Source organism: Nothobranchius furzeri, chromosome 18 (assembly GCF_043380555.1).
Source record: "Nothobranchius furzeri strain GRZ-AD chromosome 18, NfurGRZ-RIMD1, whole genome shotgun sequence".
Taxonomy (NCBI): domain Eukaryota; kingdom Metazoa; phylum Chordata; class Actinopteri; order Cyprinodontiformes; family Nothobranchiidae; genus Nothobranchius; species Nothobranchius furzeri.
In genome coordinates this window covers 7,011,120-7,035,957 of record NC_091758.1, presented here as the reverse complement: position 1 = coordinate 7,035,957, position 24,838 = coordinate 7,011,120, and the positions used below count along the sequence as shown (strand labels likewise).

The 24,838-nt window shown below is 42.0% G+C and overlaps 1 protein-coding gene across 1 annotated transcript in view; it reads right to left on the bottom strand.

Moving 5' to 3' along the window:
* Nucleotides 1–24,838, bottom strand: part of akap6 (A kinase (PRKA) anchor protein 6) — a 348,892-nt gene that overhangs the window by 159,404 nt on the left and 164,650 nt on the right. The window contains exon 14 of the mRNA XM_054734609.2: nt 6,972–7,099. Coding sequence (XP_054590584.2) covers nt 6,972–7,099 — 128 coding nt within the window. The remainder of the gene's footprint in view (nt 1–6,971; nt 7,100–24,838) is intronic.

The window sequence follows — 24,838 nt, the reverse complement described above, 5'->3', positions numbered from 1 at the left end:
CGTAGAATCCTTACTAAAACCGTACTTAAGCTCAGCAAAAAAAATGTACGTATGCAAGTAGGTTTGTGACCAATTAAACATGGAGTACGCAAAAATTCACGCAATCTCCGCTTTATCAATCAGAGACTACTTAGAAAAGTTCTCAGGTGTTTCTGGATCACATCCCACCCTCAACACGCCCACTTTCTGCCATAAATGGTCAATGCAAAATGCCTTGTTGATCTCATGCATATTAATAAGCCGGCTCGTTGCAGCGCTCCACCATTAATGATGGCGATCGCAGATCAAGGAAGCACTGCTTCACCGAAGTAGCAATAGAGGTACCTGTGGGTGAGCTGGACAAATGACCAAGTAGCCAGGGCGCATGATCAATCGGGTCACAGTTACAGAACGCTCACACTGTCACAGACGCATGACAGTCTGCCTCAAGCTGTCCCCCGCTGATATTCTGCATTCCATATTCTGTGCTTCAGGCTGTGTGTGCGTGTGTGTGTGTGTGTGCGCGCACGCGTGCGTGCTTGCGTGTGTGCATGCGTGTGTGTGTGTACAAGTGATAATGCTGCTGGGATTCATAATTGTATCTTCTCAGCAGCAGCACTGCAGGTGCTCTCCATGTCCAAGATGTGCGAAAGCCAGGTCCTTGGTCACCTTAAAGTTGCTCACATTTTTCCGCTACGTTTTCTTTTATAAATCCCAAAGTTCACGTGGAAAGTTGCTTACTCAGTTTTCTGACCCCATTTTGTGTGTACGCATCTTTATAAATGAGGCCCCTGGTCTTTAGGACCTTACATGGTGTACCGTCATGAATGTCCTGTTTTTGACCTAAAGGTCACGATCTGCTGCATCTGCTCAAGCAGAGACATAAATTCTCTGCTACAGGCCTAATCTACATGAGACAGTGGCCAAGGACTTTCATGCACTCTGCTCATCTGAACTGCTTCACCTCTGTTACAGCTCAAGACGAAGACGAAGCACTCTCTTTTGATAAATACATAATCAAACAACTTAGTTATTACCAATAATAATGTGAGCCAAATGTTCAATCAATCTGTCAAATGACAATGTTATTACTTGATATTATAATCCTGTGATCAGTAGTATTTTACAAGTTATTATAATCCTGGACATTTGCACTAGACACTGATGACACGTAATGCTAAAGTCACCCGACACATTTCCTTTCGTCTGATCCTATCAGAACCTTCGTTTCTGGCTAGGCGTGGTTTTCTGTGGTGTTTTTATAAACCATCTTTTGCGTGTCAAATTCTGATTTGCCAGTAAACTAAAATATGACAATTATAAAAACTGTTCCATGCCATCTTTTCTTTAGTTCAAGCGTTCTAGAGAAGTCTCGGACCGGCCATCTGGACTTCCTTTTCAGCCAAAAGAACCTCGACAAGCTGAATAAAATCTGTTGCAAGTTACACCTGACCGTAACGGTCCCTTCAGAATAAAAGCTGAACCTCACGACCCCTTCAGGGTCTCCCTGACGCCAATGAACCTGTCGTGACCTGGAAGCATTCCAAGACTAGTTTGGTCGGCACCGCTGCTTTTCTACCGGCTTCGGTTCCAAGGAGGGTCCAAGAGGACCTCGGCATTCTGGATCTAATCTGAGGCTTCCCCTGGAGTACGTAGGCCGACAGATGGCGTTTCATGTGTGTTATAAATCTCCTACTAAAGTTTAGAGCGAAACATCCACTCCCACTCAGAACTAAATGCTTCTCCGGATCCGCTGGTTCTGATCATAACATTCCACTTACACACCATCATCGCACGTCTCACTCCACCTTAGTCCATCAGTACAGAGTGTTAAAGTTAGTCTTGTTTAAATTGTGTAGAAATAAATGTCTTAACTATTGTAAACCTGACTCTCTTTCTTTCCTCAGAGTTAATACGAAGTGTCAAGTAATCCCTGCAATAAAAAGTTCTGATCTTCTGGTTAAAATACTCAAAGCTCCATCAGATTGATATTTCATATTTCTATGGAATCTCACATTTTATGGTTCATAAGTAAGATGTAAACTACCCATCCTTTACAATGGACAAGCACCATCTTACATTGGTGACCTTCTTAGTCCCTACACCCCCAGCAGGTCCCTGAGGTCCAGTGATCAAAGTCTACTGGTTGTGCAGCACCAGGCTAAAGACCAAAGGTGACAGATCATTTGCTGCTGTGGCCCCCGAGACTCTGGACTCTCATGGTTGCATTCTAACTTTGGCAAACTATATTTACATTTTTCAATTTTATACCCAAAAGTCAGACAGTTGTAATGACATCGTCACTGCAGGTACTGCTCTAATCTTACTTTCCATGCATCCCTCACAATTTCTGGGTCATGACTGGGGAATACTTAAAACTCCTCCACTTGATGCAGGCTCTCTCCCTGCCATCCAGCTTTGTCCATTTGAGAACCAAGCCCTCAGATTTGGAGGGGCTGATCCTCATCCCAGCTGCTTCCTACTTGGCTGCTAACTTCCCCAACAAGGGTTGACAAGACCACATCTGCTAAAAGCAGAGACGAGATTGCCGTTAATCTAGATAGATAATGTCCATAAAAGTTATGAACAGATCAGGTGAGAAGGGAAGTCCTGCAGTGGCGGCTGGCCAGTAGAGGGCGATAGGGCACCGCCCTCCCAGTTTTCCCCAGTGTTTTAAATTTTTATTTAAAAAATAAATAGATAAAATTAACAATAATCACATATTCTAAGTTAATTGTGTGTTTTGTAACAAAAACAAATCATATATTTATATATATATATCTATATTGATGAGAAGCTCTCTGCCGAGCGGTGGAGGCGACAGAAAGGCTGTAGGCTGTTTTTGAATCGCCCAAACAGGACGGCACCAGCCAACCAATTGCTGACAAGAAAATCAAACTGTAGGAATGGGAATGTATCCAATCAGCGTCGACGTTGTTTCAGAAGCATGATGGGCGATAGAGCTACTGCCAAAGGCTTTCGTTGGTGTTCGGTAGAACTCGGCAGAACTGGCAGAGTTGTTTTTGGTCGTGACGCAGATGTAACATGGACGCCGCCAGTGACTACAACCAGCATGGATACCGGATCTCAGCAGCCACTGAATTCAGTTCGGTCTCTTCTCCAGTATCCGTTCGAGAGGAGAACTATGGTGGAAAAACTTAATGTCAAAGAGCTTGGACCAGATCAGCCCGACGTAAAGATAAGCCAGCAGGAGAAGGAGAGAGGTAAACTGTACACACGACGCTTCTCCCAAAATTGGTACACCAGGAAGGCTTGGCTAGCTGGATGCAATCACGCTAATGCGTTATTTTGCTTTCCGTGTTTGTTATTCAAAACGGCTGGGACAGATAAGGCATGGATGAGTCAGGAGTTACAGACATGAAACATTTTTCTGAGAAGGTGAAGAAACACGAGTCATCCCGGGCACACATGGACAACAACACGGTGAAGCTAGCCATGATAGGCAGAGCTAACATTGCCATGCAGCTCGACGAGGGAAACAGAAGAAACGGAGGACGTTTGGCCAGGGAGAACAACAGCAGCTGGGTGCAAAGGTAAGCTGTACATTACATTTCTGTGAACAAGACAATAAGAATCAGAAACCCTTGGTTGTCCCACAAACCGGGACATTTGTTTCATAACATGTTTAATGTGCAATAACTGTAACAACTCATTTCAACACACATACTTATTATACATATTTAATCACGTGAATGTGTATTTCATGTAAATTTGTACATACATCAATCTGATTCGATTTTACTTGTTACACTTCTGCTGCAGCAAACAAATTTCCCAGCTTTTGGGACAATTAAACATTTCTGATTCTCAATTAGATGTTTTTACCTCAAATGTAAAAACATCTAATTGAGAATCAGAAATGTTTTATTGTCCCAAAAACTGGGAAATATGACATTTGTAAGAGGATACTGATGAAATTATTTCCTATGAAAGTGTTTCCTATGTACTTATCTGTTGTTTTTTTATTTATCTACTTTAAAGAGGATTAAGACTTTCTTTGAGGAACACCATGACACAGGATGGGCTGAATGCTCTTGCCATGCTCTCCATGGGAAAAAAGCTTGTCACAAACATTCCTGACTTCAATAAAAAGCTAATCGAGAGCTTTGCCACTCAGAAGGACAGAAGGGCAAAATGTCTGCACAAATGAGGTATCACACACACACACACATGCATCTACTTGATCTTTGTAGTTGACCTTGGCACAACACTCCAGAAATATTTAACAGTGTAAATTTCTGGCATTTTGTCTAAGTAGTGTTTACTACCATTACTGTAACAGTGACCTGCTCATAATTTTTCGTGTTCACTCAAATGTTGAAATTAAACAAAAATGTTTTGTTACTTGCCTCTTGCATTGCCTATTTACCATTTATGGTTGTGTTATTTTATGTGCAATTTAATGCAGTATTTTTCAACCTTGGTCTGCAAGGCAGTTTGCCAATAGTCAGACACACCTGGATTAATCAGTCTGTCCAATGATGTAAGACAGGAAATAAAAGAGCTGTGCTTAATTCAGGAAATATTGGAGTTGTGCACAAAGCTCAGAAAGGACAAGTTTGTTTAAAAATAGAAAATAGCACAGCCCCACCAAAAATATTTTTCACCAGCCGCCACTGGAGTCCTGGATGAATTCAACTCTCACATGAGCTTTGTTTCCATTGCTGGAGCTTCAGGGTGCATTCTGGGAGATACGATGTCCCAGTCCTCTCAGCTGTTGTGTCTCCTCAAACCCAGCCCTATCAGGACTTCCACAGACATCAGCATATTGCGACTGCTTTGGCAGTGAGTGAAGTCACTGATCAGCGCCAAAAAGTGTCCACAGTAACATTATTAACATTTAAATAATATATTCAGTTGAAGCATATCATAATTGAATCCTCTCAGATGTTAAGAGCTCCCTAAAATGTGGCGTTGAATGACCAGAAGAAGTGTTGTTTTTTTACGGCGCTGTGTGGGACAACAAAGCCTCGTTAATTGCAGTAAGTCGTTGTGGGGGGATTTCCCTATGTTTTCCGGTATCAGGAATTTAGTAACAGCTGTGAGGGAATTCAACCATTTTTTCTGGTAATTTTAAGTGTGATCTGTGCTTATTTTCTTTCACTTTGAGTCTGCTTCACCAGCACATCTAATTTTACTAATGCTGGTTGTTTTGGACAACGTCTGCTGATGTCGTTTCCTTCTGAGTTACAACCAATCAGTGACTACGTTTACATGCAGCCAATATCCGGGTTATGATCGGGTTGAGGTCGGTATTCGGGTTTCTGAGTTGATCATAATAACCCATTTACAAGCATAAATAGAAAGAGTTACCTCTAACTTGCATAACCCGATTTAAATGCGGGCGTTGGGGTAGCGTCAGGACGTATGGACTACATCCAGAAGCAATATGAGTCATGTCCGGTTCTTCTTGTTCTGGTATCCGTGAAAACAACAACATGTTTCCCAGTTCGGAAGAGATAGCGACCGCGTTTGTTTGCGCTTTAGTTTCCTCGTCACTCCAAAAGTGTGGTGCTGTGCCGCGACTCGCCATGTTGCTCCCAACTTGTTGTTTACTTCCGGTGTTCTGGCGCATACAAGACGTCTCGCTACTCAAAAGACCAAGATTCCTTGCGAACAGAGCATGCGCAGAACACACACTTTGATGGGGATATCCCGATATGCGTTTACACGACCAAACATTCGGGTTAGAAAAGGGTTACCCCAGGTGTAGTAACCGGGTTTTTAAAAACCCGGTTATGAGCATATCCGGGTTTTTGGCGGTGTTTACATGGACCTGCGGAACCGGGTTATTGTGAATATTCGGGTTTTAAAAGGGTTACTGGCTGCATGTAAACACATTCATTGTGAGTTTACCAAAGGGACCGCTCAGCTACTCCACCCGGCCGTTCCGAATACCTACCTCTGATCAGGTACTCTGAAATTTCCTAAAAACAGCCATTCGGCCAGCCCGGTCAAGGGGAGACACGCGCATGTTAAGTGCCTATCAATTTACCCAAAGTTCCCGTAATGGAACATGTCTAAAGATGCTCTGTTCAAATCTCATGAACAAATGTGAGAGAACAAAGCAAATTGAAAGACTTGATTTTGCTTCAGCTTCTTCACCTTGAAAATCCGCCCAACAGGATAAAGAACCTGAAGTCGTCCAGTAAAATAACGAATACAGGAGATCTGCAGGGCTGTGTACTTGGCCTGGTTCACGTTACATTCTTCATTCAGGACTACACCTCCATCCACCCCTTCAGTATTCCTGGTAATACCCATTCAGTGAACCCCATCAGTGACAACAATCAAACCATGAAATGAATAAATAAAACAAACTGGCCTGCCAGGTCTGCTTTAAATGTCAACAGCAGAGGTTTATAATCTACTTTTATTCTTCAGTTTTTCTTTTAGGCATAACAAACTGAATTTCTTTGTATGGATTACGCTGACAATAAACTTCCTCAAATCCGTAAATCCTCGATCTGCTAGCAAAGCCCCAATTCATCAATCTATTCTGTGCCCTGCCCTGTCTTCACTTGTGAACAAGATTCCAGGATGCTTGAACTTCTCCCACTTGAGGCAAAGTTAACACACACACACACACACACACACACACACACACACACACGCACATCTGTGTAAAACATGGAAACATAGACTTGTGTGTATGCAGATAAAAGAAGCTCCCTGAATCTGAAGCATACTGTGTGGCCACTACACATCTCTTCTTGACTGTTTGTCTTGTTTATGTTTGTTTTTTCCTAAATAAACATACGTATGTCCAATGAAAATCTTTTGTCGTTGTAAACGTATCTATGATATGTTACCTTACTTTCACATACACACACTTGTAGAAAGGGTCGCAGCTTTCGGTTCGAACAACATTCAGACAGGATTTCAGGGATTCCACACACATCTGTTTGATGGCAGACATAATGAGTGAAAGAGTTGATGAGATGTGTTTTTCTGAATGTATTTGTGCGTACCTGTTGCTCCGGGCCAGCTGGTTGTCGTACCTCTGGGGTGATGAGGGGTACTTCAGACTGCTCAGTTGAACTGTCATCTTCTCCAGAGCAGCTCGTTTCATTTCCTGCTGACTGACCATCAGCTCTGCCTGGTAAACACAAGAAATTCCACCATTACAGTCTGTAGATGATCACCTTAAATAATAGCTTTTTTCTTTACATTCATTCCATTTGTAAAAACCCATATCTTGTCTTTTTATTATATAACCTGCTTGTATTCCTCCTCCATTATTCCATCACCCATGTAAACAATTCCAAGATGTGCTGTGAAAGTAAATGTATTCAAACCATTAAAGTACCATTTGGTTATGGTGAGGTAGAAGTAGTAGCTGAAAAGTAACGGTAATAAATGTATTGGTCGGTGCAGATCACCGCTCCCAAAGCTGTAGCACATTTTATGTAACCGCAGCCACAATAAAAAAACAGTTAGAAGAGATACTGGAACGCTTTAAATCAAATGGCTGCTTTAGAATAACCAACAGAACATCAAAGATCCAACTGTTTGGGTCTAATTCATCCCCTCTGCATTTTAACTGATACTGGCATTACCCTGGTACACAATAACATCAATGCAATACTCAGTTTGTGTTCAGTACTCGATACCTGATGAACATTAGTATGTCTGTATTCATTATGCTGGATAAGGCTGGAAACACAAGTATTCTTTTTAGTTGTTGTTCTTAGTGGTTGATTTATACATACATACATATATATATATATATATATATAAGAACAACTGTGTGTGTGTGTGTGTGTGTGTGTGTGTGTGTGTGTGTGTGTGTGTGTGTTTACCTGTAATCTTGCTATTATTTTCTCCTTTCTTTTCTTTAATTATATGTGTTGCTGTAGCACATGAATTTCCTCACTGTGAGATTAATAAAAGTCTATTCTATTCTATTCTATTCTATTCTATTCTATTCTATTCTATTCTATTCTATTCTATTCTAATCACTGAGAAACAGACTAATCAGAAAGTAGTGAGCTCTATGAGGCTTGTATGGAAAGCAGGTGCATCACATAGAGCACTTTGAAACCTTCTAGGCCAGTGGTCCTCAATATGCAGCCGGTGGGTCCCCTCTTTGTGGCCCCCAAACCCCGTGCTAACAGAATGTGGGTGTTTTTTTTAACCGTGCCCTGTCCTTCTGTGAAGCAAACAGAATTGATGTCTGAATGCTGGTGACAAGCCTTACAGATTTACTCTCAGGTGGAGCATCAAAGCGTCTGCTTTTAATGTCACGCCTGATACTTAAAACTTTATCGTTATTGTTTTTGAATGTGTTGTATTTCCGACCAGACACGGAGACAGAGGTGAAAGGGAAAGGAAAAGACAAAAGGTGGGAAGAGAGTGGGGTAGGCGGGGGGTTCCACAAAAATAAACAATAATGAACAAGAGTCTGCTTCTAGACCTGCAGAAAGAGAGAGAGCAGAAAAATGGGACACACAACAATACATCAGGAGCAAGCTATCACTGCGTCAGCCTGATGATGAAATATAAAATCAACATTGTTTAACTGAACAATCACACGATAATAAATCATAGTGCATGTAGTGGCAACGACAGCCTTAAGATGTGTTGAACGTGCCCAAGCCCATACTTTTGAGAGCACCATGTGAGCACCTGTGTGTGTACACGCACTTGTTTATGTAAGGTTTCTCTATAAGAGCGTCCAATAGAGTGTGAGGGACCACAGATCTCCCCCCCCAAAGATGTGTAGGAGACGGGGGGAGCTCCAAGTCCCAGAGATCCAGGCGCTGCCCCAGAACACAGGAACCCCAAGGAGACTGCAACCAGAAAGGCCCCCGCCCCCCTCGAGAGGCACAGAGGATCGCCCCGGGGGGCCACAACCAGCAGCCGGCAGAGCCCCTGGAGATCTCAGCGGCAAGCCCACAGGCCCACCCCCAGCCTTCCACCCCCTAGTCGGCCGAGCCTGGGACCCAGGGACCCGGGACGCAGCGACCCGGGACCCAGGGGCGACCACCCCCGCCGGGGACCCAGCAGAGCCCAGGGACCGAGACCCCACCAGGCAGCCACCGGAATTGATCAAGCAGACGCCAAAAATCTTAAACCCCCTTACCCGGGAGCCACGAACACTAAGGCAGACCAAGGTGAATAGGGTGTGTATGTATACTACCAGTTTATAGAGTAATCTGAAACTTTTGAAAAAGAGTTTATCAGTTCTATTGAATGAGAGAGAGAGGATCAAGAATTCTGGAGAAAGAGTAAAACATCATCTGCATAAAGACTGATCTTATGTTCTATTTCTTACACTTTATCCCTTGCACACACACACACACAAACCACCAACTGGGGCAGGACACGTAACACACACACACACACACACACACACACACACACACACACACACACACACACACACACACACACACACACACACACACACACACACAAACACTGAGCAGGGGAATGGCACACACACCCATCGAGCTGGGGACAAAGAGGCTGGAGCTACAACACGTGAAGGAAGACCTGGAGGGCTGGGGATGAATGAATGACACAGGACCTGGGAGGAATAGACTTTAAAGGGCTACAAAAATAAGACACATAATTGAGATGCAAACAAAGGACACATGAGGGCGCTATGAGACACAGAAGGGAATCTAGAGAGGATGGAGAAACATCAGGAGACACACGAAGGAAGGGGCAGACGCAGACCATGGCAATAGGATTCCTTTGTTTTTCCAGTCCGGAAGGTTCATCATTTGGTTATTATGCAAAATGTCAGGATTATTCCAGATAGGTGTGCGTCTGCATGGTACTAGTGAAGACTTTGTCATTTTTTGATACTCCCACCATGCTGTCAGAGAGGTGCTGATACTAATACTTTTGAAGCCTTCATGTTTTCTTATGCTTGAGCTAATAAATGGTAAGTCTGAAAGCTCTATCGTATTGCAAAGTGTCTGTTCTATATCTAACCAGGACTCACCTAGTGGGTTATCTTGCAACCATCTTGGTATATATTGGAGCCTGTTGGCTAAGAAATAATAATAAAAGTTGGGTAAATCCAGTCCTCCTCTGTCTTTGGTCTTCTGAAGCATTTTTAAGCTAATTTGTGGAGGTTTATCCTGCCAAAGGAATTTAGTAATTGAGGAGTCCAGAGATTTAAACCAGTCAGCTGGTGGTTTGTTTGGGATCATTGCGAATAAGTCATTTATTCTGGGTAAGACCATCATTTTAATTGTAGCAACCCTCCCCATGAGTGATATCGGTAAGGATTTCCATCTTGCAAGATCATCTTCCACTTTCTTTAAAAGTGGGATGTAGTTTAGTTTGGTTAGATCTGCCAGCTTGGGAGAGACATTAATTCCCAGGCATGTGATATTCCCTGACTCCAATTGTGTATTAAGCAAATTGACGAATGAGAAATTAATTGGTAGAACTGTGGATTTTAACCAGTTTATAGAGTAATCTGAAACGTTTGAAAAAGAGTTTATCAGTTCTATTGAATGAGAGAGAGGATTGAAAATTCTGGAGAAAGAGTAAAACATCATCTGCATAAAGACTGATCTTATGTTCTATTTTCTTACACTTTATCCCTTTAATACCTGTTGTTTGCCTAATTGCTGCCGCTAGTGGTTCGATAAACATTGCAAACAGTGAGGGGGAGAGTGGGCATCCCTGCCTGGTCCCCCTCTGAAGACAGAAGCTAGCTGATATTTGGTCGTTCGTCCTGACACGTGCAGTTGGTGAACTGTATAATGTTTGTAGCCAGTTTATGAAGAAGTTCCCAGACCCAAACTTATGTAAAGTTGCAAATAAGAACTTCCAGTTAACTCTATCAAAAGCCTTTTCTGCATCTAGAGATAATATACTAGTTTCTATGTTTCTACTGTAAGAGAAATCTATCAAATTAAGTCATCTATGCGAATTTGTGGATGACTGTCTACCCTTAATGAACCCAGTTTGGTCAGGGTGTATTTATGAAGGGGGTTACCTTCTCTAATCTTTTGGCCAGGGCTTTACAAATTATTTTGAGATCAACATTAATAAGAGAAATTGGGTGATAGCTGGTTGGAAATGCTGGGTCTTTGCCTGGTTTTAACAAGAGACTAATATTGGCTGAATTCATGTTAGGCTGTAATCTGCCGCTCTCTTCGATTTCCCTCACCATTCTGAAAAATATTGGAGCCAGAATGATCCAGAATTCTTTGTAGAACTCTACTGGGAACCCGTCTGGACCTGGAGCTTTCCTATTCGTCATGGATTTAAGGGCTTCCTGGACCTCCGCTGATGTTAGTGGCGAGTCCTGGACTGTAACTTGGCTGTCTGATAATTTAGGAAGTGTTATCCTGCCAAGGAACTCATTGATCTCATTATCTGATGGGTTTATCTGTGGTGAGTACAAAGTTTTGTAAAAGTCTCTGAAGGTGTTGTTTATTCTTTCAGGGTCATTAACTATATTCCCGGTTGAGTCTTTAACAGCAGATATGGTAGTTTTCTCTTTATTTATTTATAACTGGCTAGCTAAGAATTTACCTGATTTATTACTATGTTCAAAGTTTTCTATTCGTAGTCTTTTTGCTAAAAATTGTGTCTTTTTGTCAATAATTCCATGAAGTTCTAATTTAGCTTTACGTAATTTACTCATTAACACTTCTTCTGTGGATGCCTCTAAAGACTTGATGATTTTTCTAACTCCTGAATACGTTTGTTTTCATTTTTTTCTTATGTGATGAGAAAGAGATTATTTCACCTCTCATCACTGCCTTTCCTGCCTCCCAGAGAATAGATGCTGATGTTCCAGGCAGGTCATTATGTTCTAAATATAAAGCCCACTCCTTTTTAAAAAAATCTATAAAACCTTCGTCTTTAAGCAGTGATGTATTAAACCTCCAGTTTTTGCTTGGTGGGATTGTCTTATTATTTACCAGAGTTATGGAAACCGGAGCATGGCCGCTGACAACTATGGGGTGTATCTCAGTGTCTGAAATGTCAGCCAACAATGAGTTGCTGACTAGAAAATAATCCAAACGTGAATGAGAGTGATGGACGTGTGAGAAAAAAGTATACTCTCTACGGTTAGGATGAAGAGATCGCCATGCATCACAAAGCCCATAATGACTCATGTACTGTTTAACTATGTTAGTGGATTGCCAATTGCGCTGAGTCCCAGCTGTACTGAGCTTGTCTGTTAAAGTGTCCATCCAAAATTTAAAATCACCTCCAAGTATAAGTGGACAGTCCAAGTTTTCGGAGAGTACAGAGAAAAAAATTATGAAAGAATGGAGGGTCATCAATATTTGGACAGTATATGCTGACGATAAATAAGCTTTGGTTTTGTACAGATATTTTTAACATTATAAATCTACCCTCTGGATCTGAAATTGTGTCCAGTACTGTGAAATTAATGTTTTTGTGTATTAAAATAGCTACACCTCTTTGCCTAGAGTTCTAGCAGGCAGACAACATGCTGGGAAACTCAGGTGTTTTAAGTTAATCTGCAGATGTGGCAGATCTATGAGTCTCTTGTAATAATATTATGTCTGCTTGCACTCTTTTTAACTGATCAAAAAATTTTAATCAATTCTCTCTAGAGCCAGCCCCATGTATGTTCCATGAGACAAACCTTAGTGCACCCATATATGTGTGTGTGAGTAGCTAAAATATGATGCCTTCATGTGTATGAGATAAAATAAGTAATTAAACACATACATTATTCTTATAGTAAATAATAGAGTAAATAATAAGGGCATTATTATAATCATTATTATCATTTGCAACATTAAATATAATAACAATAATAGTAGCAAAAACAATATATTTTTTATTTATTATTTTTCCTACGACATTAATATAAAAATATTAATGCTGATAATGATCAAGTATAAATAAATAATAATAAAAAACTATAATAATAATAACAATAATAATAATAATAATAATAATAATAGTAATAATAATAATAATAATAATAATAATAATAATAATAATAGTAACAAGACAAGCCCAACAGTGTTTCGATTGTGCAATGAAATGCCTTAGGCTACTTATTCGTGTGACTGCGTATGGAGTCTGTGTGTGTGTGTGTGTGTGTGTGTGTGTGTGTGTGTGTGTGTGTGTGTGTGTGTGTGTGTGTGTGTGTGTGTGTGTGTGTGTGTGTGTGTGTGTGTGTGTGTGTGTGTGTGTGTGTGTGTGCGCGCGCGCGGCATGTTTTAATCCTACAGGTCATGTAGTACATGTATTTTCCTTTAAGCTCTCTTCCGCGGCTTTTAACAAGATCTTTCTCCTTAAAGTGCTCAAATTTTGCCACGATGGGACGAGATCTTCTGCTGTCTGTTCTTCTTGCTCCAAGGCGATGTACCCGACAAAAGGTGATGTTTTTAACCGTTTCCTCAGGTATCGTCATGTGGGTGTGGAGAAAGTTCTTGATGGTTTGTTCGCAATCCTCCGCTTCTCCTCCAGTCTGCTCTGGAAAGCCTGCGAACACCAGGTTATCTCTCATGCTGCGTGATTGGAGATCCAGAACCGTCTCCTTTAGAACTTTGTTGTCCTAGGAGATCCAATCTAATCCTGCAGTCAAGGAGGAAACCGATTCCGGCAGCGTTCTCAGCCGCGAGCCGCTCCACCTGCTCCTGGCTAAACTCTAGAGATGTTCGGAGGTCCTGGAACTCCTTATGAAGCACCTCTAGCAGATGGAGTCGTCCCTCAAATCCCAGAAGCCGTTTATCTATGGACTGTAATCAATCTAAGACATCCTTATGGGGAGATGAGGCCTCGGGTGAGTCCTGGGGACGGCTCCTCTTGGTCCCAGGTGTTTCCATCTCAGCTGCTGCTGCTTTGTTTGGTCCCATGACAAAAATCTCAAAAACCTCGTCAATATATATTTGGAAATTTTCTAAATTTTCTCCACTTACCTCCAGGTTGAGTGTGTTATATTTACCAGATTTTTTTTTTTTTGAGTTGTCAGTGAGTAAATTAGGTGAAAATCTGTCTTAATTGTTTGTGGAAGTTGATTAACAAGCTGCCATCTGCTTCAAAACGCCGCCGTGTGTCCGGTGATCGGGCCATCAGAGCATGTGCATGCTCTCTCCTGTGGGTGTTTTGTGTTTTACGTTGTCAGTATTTCCAAATTAGAAGATGTTATCAGTTTTTTCCCAGACTGAAACAAAAAAAGGTTTTTGTGCATTTTATAATCTGACGGACTTTTCTGGAGTTTACTCATGTCCAGTAGCATGCTGTTTACATCCTACAGGACATGTTTACATCCTACAGGACAAGTAGGACATGAAGGGCATGTTTACATCCTACAGGACATGTTTACATCCTACAGGACAAGTAGGACATGAAGGGCATGTTTACATCCTACAGGACATGTTTACATCCTACAGGACAAGTAGGACATGAAGGGCATGTTTACATCCTACAGGACATGTAGGACATGAAGGGCATGTTTACATCCTACAGGACATGTTTACATCCTACAGGACAAGTAGGACATGAAGGGCATGTTTACATCCTACAGGACATGTTTACATCCTACAGGACAAGTAGGACATGAAGGGCATGTTTACATCCTACAGGACATGTAGGACTTGAAGGGCATGTTTACATCCTACAGGACATGTTTACATCGTACAGGACATGTTTACATCCTACAGGACATGTAGGACTTGAAGGGCATGTTTACATCCTACAGGACATGTTTACATCCTACAGGACAAGTAGGACATGAAGGGCATGTTTACATCCTACAGGACATGTTTACATCCTACAGGACAAGTAGGACATGAAGGGCATGTTTACATCCTACAGGACATGTAGGACATGAAGGGCATGTTTACATCCTACAGGACATGTTTACATCCTACAGGACAAGTAGGACATGAAGGGCATGTTTACATCCTACAGGACATGTTTACATCCTACAGGACAAGTAGGACATGAAGGGCATGTTTACATCCTACAGGACATGTAGGACTTGAAGGGCATGTTTACTTCCTACAGGACATGTTTACATCGTACAGGACATGTTTACATCCTACAGGACATGTAGGACTTGAAGGGCATGTTTACATCCTACAGGACATGTTTACATCCTACAGGACAAGTAGGACATGAAGGGCATGTTTACATCCTACAGGACATATTTACATCCTGCAGGACATGCAGGACATGTTTACATCCTACAGGACATGTGGGACATGTTTACATCCTACAGGACATGTAGGACATGTTTACATTCTACAGGAAATGTAGGACATGTTTACATCCTACAGGTCATGTAGGACATGTTTACATCCTACAGGACATGTAGGACAAGTAGGACAAATTTACATCCTACAGGACATGTAGGACATGTAGGATGCTGTTTACATCCTACAGGACATGTAGGACAAGTAGGACAAATTTACATCCTACAGGACATGTAGGACATGTTTACATCCTACAGGACATGTAGGACATGTTTACATCCTACAGGACATGTAAGACATGTAGGATGCTGTTTACATCCTACAGGACATACAGGACATGTTAACATCCTATAGGACATTGTAGGATATTTTTACGTCCTACCGGACATGTTTACATCCTACCGGACATGTGGGACATGTAGGACATGTTTACATCCTACAGGTCATGTAGGACATGTTTACATCCTACAGGTCATGTAGTACATGTTTGCATCCTACAGGTCATGTAGGACAAGTTTACATCCTACAGGACAAGTAGGGCATGTTTACATCCTACAGGACATGTAGGGCATGTTTACATCCTACAGGTCATGTAGGACATGTAGGACAAGTTTTCATCCTACAGGACAAGTAGGGCATGTTTACATCCTACAGGACATGTAGGGCATGTTTACATCCTACAGGTCATGTAGGACATGTAGGACATGTTTACATCCTACAGGTCATGTAGTACATGTTTACATCCTACAGGTCATGTATGACATGTAGGACATGTTTACATCCTACAGGACATGTAGGGCATGTTTACATCCTACAGGTCATGTAGGACATGTAGGACAAGTTTACATCCTGCAGGACAAGTAGGGCATGTTTACATCCTACAGGTCATGTAGGGCATGTTTACATCCTACAGGTCATGTAGGACATGTAGGACAAGTTTACATCCTACAGGACAAGTAGGGCATGTTTACATCCTACAGGTCATGTAGTACATGTTTACATCCTACATGTCATGTCGGACATATAGGAAATATTCATATCCTACGGGACATGTAGGACATGTAGGATGCTTTTTACATCCTACAGGACATGTAAGACATGTAGGATGCTGCTTACATCCTACAGGACATGTAAGACATGTAGGATGCTGCTTACATCCTACAGGACACGTTGGACATGTAGGACATGCAGGACATGCTTACATCCTATAGGACATGTAGGATATGTTTACAATCTACAGGACATGCCTACTTCCTACATGACATGTGGGACATGTAGGACATATTGACATCCTACAGGACATGCAGGACATGTAGGACATGTTTACATCCTACAGGACTTGTAGGACATGTAGGATGCTGCTTACATCCTACAGGACACGTTGGACATGTAGGACATGCAGGACATGCTTACATCCTATAGGACATGTAGGATATGTTTACAATCTACAGGACATGCTTACTTCCTACATGACATGTGGGACATGTAGGACATGTTTACATCCTACAGGACATGCTTACATTCTACAGCACATGTAGGACATATTGACATCCTACAGGACATGCAGGACATATAGGACATGTTTACATCCTACAGGACATGTAGGAAATGTTTACATCCTACAGGACATGTAGGACATGTTTACATCCTACAGGACATATAGGACATGTTTACATCCTACAGGACATGTAGGAAATGTTTACATCCTACAGGACATGTAGGACATGTTTACATCCTACAGGACATGCTTACATTCTACAGCACATGTAGGACATATTGACATCCTACAGGACATGCAGGACATATAGGACATGTTTACATCCTACAGGACATATAGGAAATGTTTACATCCTACAGGACATGTAGGAAATGTTTACATCCTACAGGTCATGTAGTACATGTGTACATTCTACAGGACGTGTAGGACATGTAGGACATCTTTACATCCTACAGGACATGTAGTACATGTTTACATCCGACAGGACATGTAGGACATGTTTACATCCTACAGGTCATGTAGTACGTGTTAACATCCTACAGGACATGTCGGACATATAGGACATGTTACATCCTACGCGTCATGTAGTACATGTTTACATCCTACAGGAAATGTATGGCATATTTACATCCTACAGGACACGTTCGACATGTAGGACATGTTTACATCCTACAGGACACGTTGGACAGGTAGGACATGTTTACATCCTACAGGACATGTAGGACATGCAGGACATGTTTACATCCTATAGGACTTGTAGGACATGTTTACATCCTACAGGACATGTAGGACATGCAGGACATGTTTACATCCTATAGGGCATGTAGGAAATGTTTACATCCTACAGGACATGTAGGACATGTTTACATCCTACAGGTCATGTAGTACATGTGTACATTCTACAGGACGTGTAGGACATGTAGGACATCTTTACATCCTACAGGACATGTAGTACATGTTTACATCCGACAGGACATGTAGGACATGTTTACATCCTACAGGTCATGTAGTACGTGTTAACATCCTACAGGACATGTCGGACATATAGGACATGTTACATCCTACGCGTCATGTAGTACATGTTTACATCCTACAGGAAATGTATGGCATATTTACATCCTACAGGACACGTTGGACATGTAGGACATGTTTACATCCTACAGGACACGTTGGACAGGTAGGACATGTTTACATCCTACAGGACATGTAGGACATGCAGGACATGTTTACATCCTATAGGACTTGTAGGACATGTTTACATCCTACAGGACATGTAGGGCATGTAGGACATGTTTACATCCTATAGGGCATGTAGGACATGTTTACATCCTACAGGACATGTAGGGCATGTAGGACATGTTTACATCCTATAGGGTCTGCTTTTGGAAAGTTATTGTCTGATTCAGACAAAAGCAAAGCAACATTTTTAAACGTTTTTATGTTGTACTTACCATGATTTACACCAATGGTATGAATTGGTACTAAATATCGGTACTCAGCAGATACTCAACTTTAAACACGAGTTTGGAAGAAGGTTGCATCAGTACATCCCTCATTACCTTAGAACACAACTGGACAACATTTAACCCTCCCACTGCCTTTATGGGTGACCCCACAAGGAAAGTTGACCATTGAGCAGGGTTGATGGTTTATCCCTTGAGGTCCATGTGGCAGGGGGGAGGTGGTTCTCACTTCTTACCCCTGCCACATGGACCCAAGGGATGAACCATCAACCCTGCTCAATGGTCAGTTTCCCTCGCGGGGTCACACCCATTAGGACAGTGGGAGGGTTAAATGTATGGGTTAATGCCATACCTCTTTACTTTTCCCTTTTGAAGCTGAAGTAACAGGGCAAACGTTTTCAACCCAAGAGTTCGAACGCTAACAGGTAAACAACAGAGCAGCTCCAGGAACAGCTAGCACACCACAAACAGCCGTCACGTTTCCAGTTCTCTGGTGCCCCCACCCACGTGAAAACATAATAATATTTAATCTGTTTATCTTCATTATCCATTTTCTTGTTATTCTTATACAGTTTAGCAAAAATAGATTTTTTTTTTCAAAACTGTGTAAAAAAAGAAAAAGAAAATGGATAACATAATTACATGTTTGTACGGAACTGTAAGTCTGTAGTTTATGTGAGCTGAACAGTAGAAATGATGACAATACAGCAAGACACATTGAATGTAAGGACGTAAAACGGTGAGGCTGCTTAAAGGGAGCAGAGTTTGTGGGTGATGGGGTAAAGTTTTATGTTTAAGTGTGATATTCGGTGTGATTTGGCTGCTTGTAGCAGCTCCTCATTTTGATGGACTTATCTTTTAAAACCTTGCAAGCTTCCAAGAAGCCACTAGAAGCATGCTCCGCTCTAATCCTGCACACTTAGTGGCTAACTGGCTTTCATCTGAACATGCTGCCACACAACTACACGTTACATGAGCATTGATGTACCGATGAATTCACACGTACAAATATCACCACACACACATGAATTTAGCAGGAATTGCTTCATTCTTGAACAAATTACCCCCTCACACACTCACTCCCATCGAGCCTGCACAAATGTTTCAATAAAGCCACACACACATACAAATTGACCATAGATTGCTTCAGACACATGCACACACAAACACAACTAGTCACACTCACTATCCAAACACAATCATATAGAGGCACTCAGCACTGCGCTCAGATGTAATTGCATTCAAACTATATGGAGATGAGGCTTCAATTGAGCCAATGAAGGTGAGGTGAGTGTGTACAAACAACAACACACATGCACGCATAACGCCGGCTTTTTCCTCATTCAAAAACAATCAGAATAAAGTATTGTCTCGTTGAGTCGCATTCACCATCAGATCTACTTAACAGACTCGACAGAAGAATCTGGAAAGGTCATCCAATCTGTGGAAGGCAGAGCTGCTCAATCAGAGAGTTAATAAACAAACCAGCAACACACAATCAGCAGCAGCGTTAAGGTGTATTTGACTCAGAGTATGATTTGTTTGTGTGTGCATGGCTGTTGCAGGAGTAACGATAAGTAGTGTTTCTTAGAAAAGGAAGGTTTGTTCTGTTTGTCTCTTAATTTTCCTTCATTGTTTCAGTCTGGTGCAGTTGCAGGCTGTGTGTAGCTTTGCTCTTCAGTAACTGACTAAACTCAGTTTAATACACTTCTTTTGTGCTAATGTCTAATTCTGATCTCTAAGCCACATCAACAGTATTACTTGTGTCAAACCACAGAAAACAGTGAATACACTGTGTGTTCACTTTGACACGATTTCCCCACACACACCAGTTTTAGTGATGTAATTCCTCCAAACCACAGTAATATTTCTAGTTAACAAAGCTAGGCTTACATTTCATAGATGGGGGTAAAATTTTGGGAAATCTGGTAAGGTTGACAAATAATTAGGAAAAAAAAACACCCAATACCATCCTCACCTCGGTCATACTCGAGTTATATGCAAGGAAAGCATCCTGTTCTGAGGACAGATGTCATCAATGTGAAAGGCTAGTGTGGCAATAATGTTGGTAAATACATGAGTCCATCTACGGACTCGCCCATATAGAAGTATTACTGACACGACACATCCCCTAATACACACACGCGCGCACACACACACACACACACACACACACACACACACACACACACACACACACACACACACACACACAGATGTATTTGTAAACAAGGCATACTGATGAAAAACTGAGGAAGTTTAAAAAAAATGTACAGAAGATGAAAAGATTATTTCTAGAAACATCCGTCCAAAAAGTAAAAACTCAATCACCTGTGAAGAAACCGAATAAGAGCGCACCGATGTGTGAAGTAAGCCAACAAACAACAAATCTGCATTCGTGTTAAAAGTAAGTGGACCCAAATTGTAGAAACATTGTGTGAAAGTCCAATTCTGTAGCTTGAAGAACCACCTTTAGCAGCAATTACTCTCAGTAATTGTCTTCTGCATGACCTCACTGACATTGTGTGTGTGTGTGTGTGTGTGTGTGTGTGTGTGTGTGTGTGTGTGTGTGTGTGTGTGTGTGTGTGTTCCCAGATTTAATGGTTGAGTCTAGGGATTTCAATCCCATCTTTAAAGCTGCTAATAGACACACAAGTCAATACGAATCTTGCCTCATTTGATGAATGAGGAGAAAATCCCCCAACACACACACACACACACACACACACACACACACACACACACACACACACACACACACACACACACACACACACACACACACGTAAAATGCTTGCTGGTAAGCTGTATGAGACACTGACTGTGTGTGTGTGTGTGTGTGTGTGTGTTTGTGTGTGTGTGTGTGTGTGTGTGTGTGTGTGTGTGTGTGTGTGTGTGTGTGTGTGTGTGTGTGTGTGTGTGTGTGTGTGTGTGTGTGTGTGTGTGTGTGTGTGTGTGTGTGTGTGTGTGTGTTGGTTCTAGATCTGCTGGATAAAGCCATTTTGGGGCTTTTTGTTTACATGCCGAGACCAATTCATCCAGGATCCCTAGAAACCCTCAACAAGCTGTTCCCTCTTGAGGTGCATGATCAAACGTTTGTGTCCGCGTGTGCCTCGTATTCTTTATTTATTTTTTATGTGAGTTTAGTGAAAAAATCTGTTTATCTGCTGCTGGGAGAATATGGCTTGATCTCTTATAAATGTGCATGTGCATTTTGCTTGTGTGTGTGTGTGTGTGTGTGTGTGTGTGTGTGTGTGTGTGTGTGTGTGTGTGTGTGTGTGTGTGTGTGTGTGTGTGTGTGTGCGTCTCCTGGGGTTTTCCTGGGGCTATAGCTGCCAGTCACACAGCAGCGGTAGGACTGAGATCTGAGCAGCAGTGGTGTCTGAACATTCTGCAGAATTCCAAACACGGGCCCATATTCACCAAGGAAACTGGCTGTTGCTTGTTTTATTCTCAGTTGTTGTTTATATGTTCATTTCAGCAGTAGATTACCACAACAAATGGAGCCAATGACACACATTCTTCTATCATCTGATTACAAACAGGACTTCTGTCATCAGCACATAGGGACAATAGTTACAGCATGAGCTCCAGCGCCCTCATTTACTAACCCAATGTTCGCTCACATCTGTGCATATTTGGTGCAGAGGAACAATTGTTTGGTGTTTACCATTTTGTAGTTGTGTGTAGGAACGTTCCTAAATATAAGAAGAGATCTGAACATGCATCCAAACAGCATCTAATGGTAGAACAGGGGAACCACGACACTTAAGGTCTCAGTCATCCACTCGTGTTCCTCATCTGCAAATTATTTTACCCGATTAGTAATTAAATCCGTGGAGAAACAACTTTATGTTTGAACCTATAAAAGACAGCTGTGACCAATTGGAATCTGACATTGTAGCTGGTTGATCTTGTGTTATTGGAGGATTTGGCAGAGCGTGCGCACCAGAGGGAACTCGTCCTGTGAGCACACTGGTTCGACTTGGGTTGCTAAGGTAGCCAAAGTGATTGAAAAGGCTGCTGTCAGAAAACAAGCATTTCCAAACAAGAACAACACTAACTCCAAACAGAACACGCATACAACTCCTTAAATGCCATTTGTAAATGACAACAGAATTGAACATTCAGTCTGTTACTCTGCAGTTTTTCACATTCAGTTTCATTTAAAAGCATTTTCTTTATTTGTGACAGGGATCTCTCCTGTGTCCCAGTCACCTTCATCACCTCTGCCACTTTCCAAACACAGCTGTCTGTGGTTTCTCAACGAGTTACAACTACCTCCTCCCTACCCCCAATAGGTTGTTGATGTCATTAAGACCTATTGTGTTGGAATGGCTGTTATAATTAAATGCAGAAGGGTGTGACCTAGACTGAAAATGTTTTGGAAGTAGATTTAGATCTGCACTGTAGGTGCTAAATGGTGAAACCTGAGGCCTCCTCTGTTTATCATAGGCCTTTCCCGTTTGACACAGATGGCTGAGTCCTCCATGCAGTTTTGCCTTTTATTGAGTTATAATTACGTTCATATGTTGCTTTCAAACTGGTTTCAGTGGTTTTGGAGCCACAAATCTGACCAACTTCACATTGGAAGGCACTCTGTAGCCCTCTGCTGATCAGAAACAGCACTTAACAGTTTTGTGGTTTGAGTGGGAACACCACTGGGATGTCTACCTGCTTTACAGCATTCACTGTTCACTGTGGTGGTAGCTTGCAGTTGGCCTATTCACTTCACCGGCCGTCAATAAAAAGCATAAGAAGAAGAAAAATCTGGCCTTTAACTCATTCACTGCCATTGACGACTAAAGTCGTCATTTGCATTTTTTTACTGTTTGAGCATTGGAACGAGCCCCCGCGCTGAGAGAACAAACATCTCAGCCCTGAAGCCGATCTTCATCCAAATACGTCACAGATCACATGATCAGGAAGCAGACCATCCATGTGTTTGGAGATCGTTTTGGGCCGTTCCTGTAAAAAAAGTGAGGCGCGAACCGGAAAAGCGTCTGCTGATCACAATTCGACAACGGATTATGAAAGAACGGATAACGCTCGAAACACACGACTTCTTCCTGATGTAAGAGGTGAGTCTCCTCTTTGCTTTGGTTGTTTTGGCATCAACATCATGCTAGCGCGCTACGTTCTGTGACTCTTAAAAAACAGTAAAAACGGTGAGAAACGCTGGCAGCGAAGGCCGTTAGTGATCAGGAAACGGCTGGCAGTGAATGAGTTAATGTTGGCATCATGGCTGAGAATGGAAGTAAAAGTAGGAGAGTAATGTCTTTGGAGGTGAAGCAAACAACTAAAACCAATTAGCAGCAAATCCTAGCTGAAGGAGACTATGATTTCACGGACTGATGGTGACCTGGATTTGTTGTTGGGTTTACTGGGTAAGTAAGGAACCATATTTTTTCTCCAACAGTGTGTTTGTTTTTACTTTGTGGCTTATTTAGTATCAGCTGGCTCACGTTAGCATTTCCCCTCCATGTTTAGGCATTGCCATTATTGAGAAATAAGCCTTTTCCCATTTTGTCCATGAAGGACTAAGGACACATCAAATTTGGACACAAAGCACTTTACATTCAGGAAGAGCCAGTCAGTAGCTGATCCATCCTTTTCTCATGCTCAACACTGTTTCAACCAGGAACTATGAACCTCATCCTCTCGACTGATGTTGGTGGCCGGCGGGACCGGCGGCGCCAGTGTTCAGCAGGCCTTGTCTCCGTCAGTGCGCCTCGGGGCAGCTGTGGCTACAGTGTAGCTCATCCCCACCAGTGTGTTTGGTCTGTGTGAATAGGTGAGTGATTGTGTTGTGAAGCACTTTGGGGGGATGTAGAACCTGAGATGGCGCTATACAAATACAGACCATTTCCCACTTTATCCATTCACTGCCAATGATGACTAAAGTCGTCATTTGCATTTTTTTTTTACTGTGTGGGCGTAGGAATGAGCCCCCGCACCGTGAGAACAAACATCCCAGCTCTGAAGCCGATCTTCATCCACGTAAGTCACACGTTACGTGGTCAGGAAGCAGAAAATCCAGTGTTAGGAGATGTTTTGGGCCGCTGCTGTAAAAAAGGGGGGCCACGAACCAGAAAAGCTTCTGCCGATCACAATTTGACAACAGATTATGAAAGAACGAATAATGCTCGAAACATACGGATTCTTCCTGATGTAAGAGGCGAGTCTACTCGTTGTTTTGGTAGTTTTGGTGTCAACATCATCCTAGCGCGCAACGTTCTGTGACTCTTCAAAAAACAGTGAAAACGCTGAAAAATTCTGCAGTGAAGAGCTTTTTCTTCGAGGAAACGGCTGGCAGTGAATGAGTTACTAATGTTCTCCAACGTGTCCGTGCATTGTGAAATTTGCTGATGACACGGCTGTAATTGCTTCACAACCTCTCTATGTTAATGCTTTCTAGGCTCTGGTAGACATGGTCTCTTGGCCTTTGCCCCGTCTCATGGTTAGTTCACCACCTCATCACTAACACGTTCTTAATCATCCATGATGGACTTGGACTTGTTTCATCATCTTAATCTCACACACTTTCTCATTAAGTTGTGATATTTTTTTATGTTGGTTAATTATTTTCTAATTAGCTAGTGTGTTAATTGGAATGGCGACTAATGTTAATTAGTGTTTTAATGGGAGTTGCTGTAACGTGTGCCCCTTTTGCCAGGCTACATCTTCCTCTGAAACCATTTCTGAGCTTAAAAATG